Source organism: Ursus maritimus, unplaced genomic scaffold (assembly GCF_017311325.1).
Source record: "Ursus maritimus isolate PB19 unplaced genomic scaffold, ASM1731132v1 scaffold_6, whole genome shotgun sequence".
NCBI classification, from domain to species: Eukaryota; Metazoa; Chordata; class Mammalia; order Carnivora; family Ursidae; genus Ursus; species Ursus maritimus.
This window is the reverse complement of record NW_024426774.1, coordinates 30,309,741-30,319,695: the sequence shown is the minus strand read 5'-3', so window position 1 is coordinate 30,319,695 and position 9,955 is coordinate 30,309,741. Positions and strand designations below refer to the sequence as shown.

Here is a 9,955-nt window from a genome sequence, read left to right as displayed (position 1 = left end):
GGGGGGGGGGGGGGCGTGTGCGTAAAGACTAGTGGGCTGGGGGCCCGGGGCGGGCCCGGCAGCCCGGGGCAGAGTTCAACCCACCTTCCAACTCTGCAAAGCCGAGCACCACATCGGACGCCCTGCCCTGCCTGTCTTTGACCTCCAGGGCCGTAATGGTGCAGCCCCAGGAGATGATGTCCACTTTCAGCAGGTCTGACTGCAGCTGGAACTTCTCCACTGTCCCTGCCCCTGAGGGCAGGTCTCCAAACACGGCTCTGGTCACCGAAGCCATGGGGAAAGCCGCAGGCGCGCCGCGGCTCCCGGCCCTTGGAACTCCAGCCTCCAAAGCTGGAGCGGGAGAAGTTTACTGGAGAAGAGGCGGGACCCGGCTCAGACTCCTCCCCTTCCCTGCCTGGATTGAGTGACCGCTCCTGCAAAAAATGCCCTCTGGCGACTTTCTAAATCTTTCCTTCGCCTGAGGGTGACAGGAAGGCAAAACTTCCAGGCAGGCTTTTCCTTTGCTAACTCTGGCTGCATTGCATGTTGGGAGTGGTAGTCTTTGGATGATGAGATTGCATGTTGGGGCCTGTAGTCTTTCTAAACCCCAAATCCTGAATCGGCAGGATTCTACCCCCTTCCCTGGCACGCGGTGCCCAAACAGGCAGTGAGCTAGCTGTTCATTAATGTTCGTGGCAGACTTTCAGGTAAAATTCTGGAAAATGCAGAGAGCAGAATTCGAGACAGACGAATGTTGGGGGGTGGGGGAGGGGAATTCTGGTTTTAAATTAACTCTTTGATCCGGAGGAGAAAGAAGTGCCGAGGTAATTTAGAGAAGGGGCAAATAAGTGCAGGTGACTCCGAACACTGACTGAAGATTCCTTCTGTTTGTCCCACACAGTGAAGCTCTGGACATGTTTGTGTTGGAACCTCTGTCCATAGGCTTTCCTGGAGGCGGGCCTGGAGTAGCAGCCCGGACAGGGTCAAGTGTAGATGAACTAGGGCTTTGTTACTCGGAGGTGGTCGGAGACAGCCTCTGACTTTCTTTTCCTCGGGGGGTCTGGGGAAGGGCCTTGAGGATCTACTCCCGTTTTGTTCCTGAAGTCCAAAATTCCTTTAAGAAGAGATTAAGGGAGGGGCGCCTGGGTGGCCCAATGGGTTAAGGTGTTTGAGGGTTGTGGGATCAAGCCCCAGGCTCCCCGCTCAACAGGGGAGTCTGCTTGCTTGAAGATTCTCTCGCTTTGCCCCTCCTCCGACCCACGTGCTCTCTCTCTCAAATAAATAAGTCTTTTTTTTTTAAAGATTTTATTTATTTATTTGACAGAGATAGAGACAGCCAGCGAGAGAGGGAACACAAGCAGGAGGAGTGGGAGAGGAAGAAGCAGGCTCATAGCAGAGGAGCCTGATGTGGGGCTCGATCCCATAACGCCAGGACGCCCTGAGTCAAAGGCAGACACCCAACCGCTCTGCCACCCAGGCGCCCCTCAAATAAATAAATCTTTTTAAAAAAGGGATTAAGGGAATATTTATTAAGGTCCCCCCTAAATGTCACATACTGTACTTTTATTATCTCTTTCCTACAAGCAGAAAAAGGCTTTAAGTATGTACCGATGGGAGAGGAAAAGACAAACAGATCATTAAATAATTGTCATGCTTTAGAGTGCCTCAGAATTATCTGAGACACTCTTTTTCAAGAATGTGTATTTCCAGGCTCATCCCTGGAATTTCTGATTCTGTGAGTCAAGGGCAAGACTCAGGAATCTGCCCTTTTCACAAGTTTCCCAGGTTATTCTAATGCAGATTACCTGGGACCAGACTTTGTGAAATGGGGCTCAACAGTTTGATGACTAATCTCAGAATTTTTTTCCCAAAATAGTCTCTGATGCCATAAGACTAAGAAAGAGCTCCTAAAGGCCTTAAAAGGGTCGTCAAATAAAATATAGGAGCTGGTGTATTTCTTTGCTAAATGTGTCAACTCTAGACAGTACTGGGCCCGGGAAGGGGGAGGATGTTGGAAGCCGGAAGACGTGTTTTATTTGACTGCCTTTGTGCTCATCTTTGCTTGACACTGCTCTTGGTTTGGTTCCTAGGTACCACAGAGGAGATTCAGCTAGACTGCGGTAAGCACCAAAATGCATCTTTGATCGGAAAATGAGAATTGGAATTGTGTTCCTGGATCAGATGCTAATACAACATAACTGTCTCTCAGCCCTCTTTCTGTCTGTAGTTTGAAGGGATATTTAACTTTCTTGCCACAAGCCTCAGTTCTCATTCATGAAGCAGGGGAATTGTGATGGCAAAGGGAAAAGAGAACTTGCAACGGGCCTTAGGGAAGCCTAACACATAATAACAAAAAGACCCATACCAGTGACATCACAGACTGCACCACACTCGCACAATAACCGATCGCCCTCTTGCCTGCTGTTTCCTCAGAAATTCTCATCAACTCTGCAGTCCTCATCAGCCCACTTAACATTTGTGGCTGATTCATAGACAAGCCCTTTCGGCAATGCTGTGTGAGCACGGATGTCTCAGAATCTCTTCTGTGGGCAGGAAGACTGCATTTTCTTTTCTCAGCCTACGGTTCTCAGTGTTCTGCCAAGCTCATGTTGTCGCAGAAAGAGATAAGTGCATTTGAATGGCCAAAGCCAAGTGTCACTAGGGGAGGTATCGTAGCTAGGCTTGGTAGGAAATGAAACATACTGTGATGTTTCTCTAAGATGTAGGGAGTACGTGTCTTCAGTTCATTTTCCTTTCACTTTTAAGGGCTTAACATAGTGTCCTAAATAGGACCACCTTGTGCTAGGTCAGCGGTCAGGCACGAATCTTGACTTTTCTTACCAAAATATCCTATTTTCCTAGTTTCACAGTGATATTCTAAAGGATTATTTGTGCACTTGGCGCACCTGGCCGGCTCAGTCGGTAAAGCATGTGGCTCTTGATGTCAGGGTCATGAGTTCAAGCCCCACATTGGGTATGGAGCCTATTAAAAAATAATAATAATAGGGGGCACCTGGGTGGCTCAGTTGTTAAGCGTCTGCCTTCGGCTCAGGGCATGATCCCAGAGTCCTGGGATCGAGTCCCACATCAGGCTCCTCCGCTGGGAGCCTGCTTCTTCCTCTCCCACTCCCCCTGCCTGTGTTCCCTCTCTCACTGGCTGTCTCTCTTTCCGTCAAATAAATAAATAAAATCTTAAAAAATAAATAAAATAATAATAATATACATATATGTATATACACACATATATATGCGTTATAGATAACATTTTATCATATATAAAATAAAATAAATTTTATATATAAAAAATAAAATAAATATTTGTGCACTTAAAAAAAAGGAAGAAGAAGAGGCACCCTAAATCTAAGAAAATATGTTCCATCTCCAAGGTTGGATTGGGTCAGAAGTAAGGTAGTAACTTTGAAAATAAAGCATTGTCAATTTCAGGGAAGTATTTTTATTTTGGGGATGGGAGCTGAAGGTGAGGTTATGGGGTAAAAAGAGTAGGAATTGTGACATTTATGTTAAGAGGAGTTACTTAAAATGGATACCTTTTCTTTCAACCAGAGAGTGAGGCATCAGGGTAGATGGGTAAAGAATAAGGTCAGCTTCTCTTCTCTCCTGGAGGCTAGTCCTCAAAGCTGAATGCTTGGGCAGCCAGGAAGGAGGAGATCTGAGGCTTGGACCCTGGGCCCCACCGCCTCATTCTATGTAGACACAGCAGGTGTGCTGTTCCTGGGACGCGTCAGAAATGGCTCCAAAGCTTTAGGCTCCGGACAGCCTGCTAGGCAGGGGGAACTCTCTGAATTAGAATAATAAAAGCAACTCAACACCTCACAGTTTGTCTATAAAAGGACCCAAAATAGATTCTCTTCAGTTGATAAGTTACCATCTTCCTGTTCTCTTTCCTGTTGCTCTGAACTTGAAGAGCATTAATTGTCAGTTATCTTCATTGGGCACTCCACTATGCAGTGGCTTAGATCGTTCTTTATCTTTCCATGAGTACATTTTGTTGTTATTGTTTACTCAGCTATATGGGCTCCCTGACTCTTTATTTTAACTCACAAATTTTTGGTAACCTCAACAACACTATCCTTGGTTTCAGAAGAAACCTACTTGTATCTGGAAGCCAGGAATACCGGGGAGAAGCCGATCAAGTTCACAAGAGGTGGAATTCTTCACAGTTCAATTCACCTCTACTTCGTCAATAATTTTGGAGCAGCTGCTGGGGAAGGCGTGATGCGGGCAGGTGAGAAGTTGTGGAGGAAGCTGGATTAAATGTTGCTGTATGACGTGTTCATTCGTCAAATAATCAATGAGCGTGTGCCAGGCGTCGTGCTAAGAGCAGGTTGTACATTGATAAGTAAAACACGATCCTCGCCTTCAAGGAGCTTGCAGTCTAATATGATGCAAGGCTCACCTCCGTCTTCCATAAAGCCTTCAGTGAAATCTTCAGAATTCATTACCAGTCAACGCTGGATGAAAGAAAGCGCTGGGACTGGCCTCAAAGGAGTTGTAATTTCAGGGTTGCCCAGAGAGTTCAGCTATATTTGGATTATTCTAGAATCTCCTAGCACCAAGCACAGGGACTGGCAATCTTAGATGCTCAGTAAGTAGCTATTGAATAAATACATGATACATTGGTATTTACAATGTCGTAGTGGAGAATTGGCTCTGATAGCAGAAGATCTGGGTTCAAAAGGCATCAGAACTTACTGGCCAGGCAATTTGTTCAACCACTCTGAACTTCCGTTTCCTCGACTACAAAATGGGAATAATATCCTATGATTGGTCCATCCAGTTATTATTTATTGATTGCTAGTAAATATAAAGTGGTAAATATGTACTGGGCACCATGATAAGCACCCTTATGAGTCAGGCACTATTATCTGATTCAGAAACCGAGACTTACTGAGGTTAAGTAACGTGTTCAAGGTCACATGGTTTGTAAGTCAGGAAATCAAGATTGGATCCTGGGCTCTTTGACTGCAGAGGTAGGGGCATATAACCACTTCCGTATATGCTGCCTGGTATTGTGGTCAACTGAGGACTGGATGCCAAAGCACCCTACAGATTCTAACATAGTACACCAATGTAAAATGTTCATCTTTTAATTTTTATGGTAATTATAAGTTTGAAAAATTAGTTTCTGGGATTAGGTTACATTGGGCTCAAAAGGGCATTGCATTCACTTAACTGTGGGGAAAAAGGGCCCAAGGAAAAGAGCTAGTCCTTGGCACCCACACACTCTGGAAACAAGGCCTATTATATTGTCATTTGTTTATTTGTTGTTATGTGTTCTGCCAAGAAAATGGAAGCTCCACGAGAGTGAGAAATTTCACTGCTGTATCCCGGTAACTAGAACAGATTAGTAGATCGCTAAAAAATATTTGTGGACTGAATGTTTGAATGCTGGAAAGGATGTGAAGCATCTCTCATACACAGCTGGTAGAAGTCCACAGTTGATAAAACCACTTGGAAGGACAACTTGTCAATATCTAATAGAGTCAAATTGCACATAACCCACCAGTAGCCCAGGACCCAGCAATTCCATCTTGGAATATACCCTAGATGATCTTTCGCATGAGGGCATAAGAATATTTATAGCAGCATTATGTGTAAGAATAAAAATTTGGAATTAACCTAAAGTCCATCATTTTAAAAACGGAAGAAAATTTGGGTATAGATCCATGTAATGCAATATGACATAACAGGAAAATAAACGCCCTAGGACTCCACAGGTCCTCAGGCATAAATTTCATAATTATAATCTTAAGGAGGAAAAAAAAACCCAGTGCAGAAGGGATGCAGAAGTATCATTTGTATCAAATACTCGACCTTGCAAAGTAAGCTAGATCTCTCTCAATTTAAGCCATTAGTTCGGGGTCATTTAGCTCGTGGGCTTTGTAGAGCTAGGGTTTTAATCCAGAGCGCTTTCCACTACATCCTTCAGCCTCAGGTAAGCATTGACAGTCAGATAGGCCCTCACAGTGCTCTGGAAACCCCGTTGATTGATCTTTCCTTAGTCTGAGTGAATGGTGTTGCCAAGGGAGTGGCTTGGGGAGATGTCTTTTCTTCCCCCTCATTTTTTGACATGAATAATAGATGGTTAATCAATTTCATGTCAAGCAGCTTCAAAACAAGCCCCTCATCCATTCCCTTTTACTTGACTGTGGCACCTACTTATAGAAATTCTAAAGCCACAGCTGGCCCGAGCACATTCTTTGGTTTTATATAGACTAGATAAACACTTCTGGTTGTCCTTTGTGAGAGCAATACTTTCAAAAGTCAGAACTCTTTTAATTCCACAAGTCATAAACCAACTCAAATTTGGCTTAGGCAAAAAAGGGAAATTATTAGATAACAGAGTGAAAAGTCTATGGATGAAGCTCTCTTCAGGCATGGCTGGATCTGGGCTAAAACTATGTCGGTAGAACTTGGTTTCTCTCCTCCTCTTGTTCTGTTCTCCACTGTGTTGGCCCTATTTTCAGACTGGTTTTTCTACCTATGATTCCTAGCATCTCCAGGCTTATATTATCCCTCCAATAGCAATCTCAGGACACAGCAAGCCTCACATTCCCAGACAGTATCAAGGAAAGTCCCAGTGTTGACTCTCACCAGGTCCTGTGGCCTTCTGAACCAACAGCCTGGTGCTTGGTAGGGTTGAGTCGGCCTCCCCCAGCAATGTGGATGGGAGAGCGGGGAGGGGTGATTCTCCAAGGGAAACTCTAGACGCTAGTCCCAAAGTGAGCACGGAGGCGCACGGAGGCTGGACAGGCAAAAACAACATTCGCCCACCAAAAAGAGTAATGGGGTAGTTTCGTTAGAGAATTGTTGAATGGGTGCACAGGGAATTCTTGCAGAGAGAGTTCGTGCACTTAGAATATTTGACACATCAAAATACCTGTGCCCCACACAGAGCTGTCAGCATTCTCTCGGCGGTCGCATAGCAGGTGCTTGCTGCCACATCCTTACTGCTAGTCTTGTTTTATCTTTGTTGGCCCCGGTCTCCTGACTAATGTGGTAGTGACGCAAACTCCCTTGAACCTTTCTCAACACCTTCAATTACCCTGCTGTTTTTCAAAGGGCAAGAGCTGCCAACATTCTAGAAAGAATGTTAGCTCGGATTCAGCCTCGCCTGAAGCACATTCACCCCCGCCTTGTCTGCGAACAAGGCAGATGAGGGAATTGCTCTCCGAGTTCATCTGGATTCCCTTCCTCATAATATGGAATCTTACATCCAAAAGCATGGCTGAGTGTGAGGCTTGGCGGAGAGTAACAGTCAAGCCTTCACAACGTTTAAAGATTATGTGGCTGACTCACATCAGTGTGGAGAATTTGCTCTTGTGAGGTTGCCAGCCCGATTGTGTAACCTTTGATTCGGTGTCTGCAGTACCGGCTGACCCGTCACAGTGTGATCTTGATTTCTCCAGGACACTTGTTCAAGAGGTCCCAAGCGGCACACACTTCTTACTTTAATAATTCCTTGCTTTTGAATGGATCACATTTGGCTCAGCTTGAAAGATAAATTTCTGACAAGATGTAACAAGCATGTTTTTTTTTCCCCCCTCTTTTTTCTTTTTCGCCAAATTAGAGCTTTAGAAAAGTGACCCTTTGATTAGTTAGAATTAGGTTTGGCTGCCTAGAACAGAGATCCGAAATCACAGTGGCGCAAGAGAGGTACGAGTTGTTTTCTTTTCCCCTAAAAACAGCCCAGAGGTAGGTGTATCAGGATCCGGGACTTTACTCTATTTGCAAGTGCATAAGTTGCTGTTTCATGGATGCTGACTGAAGACACAGATTCCTGGGTCCAGGACAAACAATTTCATTCCTCACTGCATGGCAAGAAGCACGTGCATCCTGCGAGTGCTGGTTCCTTATGTCCCCCCAAGACCCATGGAGGCAACACGGAGGAACCAAGGTAGAAGGGATATGTACAGTGGGCCTGCATTACAGCTGGAATCTGCCTTTTATAGTAAATGCTAAGCGAGCCTGCCCTTTGTCTGGGAGGAGATGAGCCTGCTGCTCACCGCAGACTCAACCCCGAGAGATGGTTGCCTGAAGAGTCATCAGGGCTTTGCATTCTCAGCACAGCCAAAAACGATGTTCAGGGACGCTCGGGGCCTTGGTGGATTGCTTCTCTCAACAAGTGGTCCAGGTGAGCATGGCGGTTCTGCTCCATGTGGGTCATCTGGTACATAAGTTCCCTCTAACTTGTTGCTTCACTAGCTGAAGGGCATGACCTGAAGTCCACTTAGCCAAGGATGTATGCCACTGGGTCCACATTGAGAGCAGCAGGATGGAGGGGAGGAGGTGTGGAGGGGGGGGTGTTGGAGAAGGGCCAGGCCTTCTCCTTTTGAGGATACATCCTGAAAGTTCCATAACTTATTCACCTGCAGGGTAGGTTGGGAAAAGATATAATCTTGTTTTCTCTGGGTTCTGTTCGTGTAGTATAAAGAAGACGATAGTGGAGCAGTCTGCCACATTCCTTACTAACAGTTTATAGTATCTCAGTAAATACTTTCCAGGGACCTTGGAGGGTTGCTAACAGCCACCTTGTCCCTCCTGTTCTTTGCACATAATGAAAATCTGAGCCTGGTTTGGGTGTATACTAGCCAGATAGCTATGCGCCCACACTGGGGATGGGACTATGGGTATCAGGTACACGCCAGGCACTGCCCAAGGTGAGAACACAGAGTCAGAGGATTTCCAGGGATCTAGAAGAAGACAGAGATTTTAGTCCAGCAGATGGTGCCTTTGTGAGCGTTGAGCTAGAAATTGCAAGGATCAGAGTGACAAGGTCTGCAACAGCTCTGGTTGGAGAAGTTCATAATGGCCAGAGGGTGGGTGGCACAGGGTGTGATCCAGTTTGATAGTGATGCATTTTTCGATGCAGGAAGAGCTCAAGCCACACAGGATTTCCCCCCAGCCTTCCCAGACTGGCTTCCCTGCAGAATATCTAGAACCCCAAGTCCATCAGCCACAGTGCATGAGCCGTTTGTATCTTGGAAGAGGACAATGAGCCAGAGTTGGAGGGAGGGTTTTAAGGAGTCCGTGTTGACCCAGTGTAGTCACAGGAAGAGTGTCCTGTGCCAAGTGATTGGAAGCTGCCTGGGGCACTCTCCCAAGTACGGTCCAGCTGAGATCCCTGGGATGACTCTGAAGCTGGCTGGTACTCTCTCCTCATTAATGGTGGCTCTGCAGTACAGCCCTCTAGTTCCTGGGGAGCTTCTCTCTCATGGAAGACTTGAGCCTCTACTCCAAGTAGAAGCACTTAGCCCATTCATTCCACTTGGACTTCAGCACATAGGGCCTCTGTCATGTCCCTTGATTCTGTGCCACCTTTTACCAAATTGACCATGTCTCCCTCCCTGCAGGTGGGCAAGACAATCATTGACCAGGTTAACTTTGTCCTAACAGGGTCTTAGTAGAAGTCTCTGCAAAAATCACCACATATTTTTTAAAAAGAGAAAGTGTGAGGGCCCCTTACATGATTTCAGGTCTGTCAGGTGGTATACCAAGATGGGTGGCGTTGGTTGATAAAACAGCGTGGCTTCTCCAGGAGGAAAGGGAGGAGAAGGCAGGAAAGGGACGGAATAGCACCCTAATAAATGCTGGGACTGCAGTGCCGCTGAGACCTCAGGAATGAGGCCAGGATAGGAAAGCTTATCAGCAAGGCCTTCACCTGCACTCTTGGGGCACATTCTGGTGGAAATGGCTGAGTGAGTTTATTGTAGCAATTTTGGGGCATGAAGAAAGGCTTGACTACTGATAAATAGCCAAGAGGAGCCAGGGCAAAGAACCTAGCTAGATGGAAGGGGTCTGCCAGATACCATATGACTTGGCTCAAGGTCAAGAGGCAGGTCAAGTGGTATCCAGCCAGAGTCAAGGTGGTCAGTGAGCCCATAAAATGATTCCAGAAAATGGACTTGTGCCCTATTCTAGAGCGGGCCCTTTCCTCCCTGGCCTGTTAGAGATT

The 9,955-nt window shown here is 46.1% G+C and overlaps 1 protein-coding gene and 1 long non-coding RNA gene across 3 annotated transcripts in view; one reads left to right on the top strand and one right to left on the bottom strand.

Annotated features, from left to right (window-relative positions):
* The window catches only part of GALM (galactose mutarotase), a 110,037-nt gene that overhangs the window by 46,718 nt on the left and 53,364 nt on the right, over positions 1–9,955 (bottom strand). Inside the window, exon 1 of one of the 2 annotated variants that reach the window (XM_008700214.2) lies at positions 85–461. The exons of the other annotated variant lie outside the window; for it this stretch is intronic. Within the exon in view, the coding sequence (XP_008698436.1) occupies positions 85–274 (190 nt within the window). The 5' untranslated portion in view covers positions 275–461. Of the gene's footprint in view, positions 1–84; positions 462–9,955 lie in introns of those variants that run through there. 2 annotated transcript variants of the gene reach the window in all.
* On the top strand, positions 603–5,551 carry LOC103671565. Its single transcript, XR_570963.1, has 3 exons — positions 603–686; positions 2,070–2,099; positions 4,082–5,551. It is a non-coding gene; the product is annotated as an uncharacterized LOC103671565 (long non-coding RNA).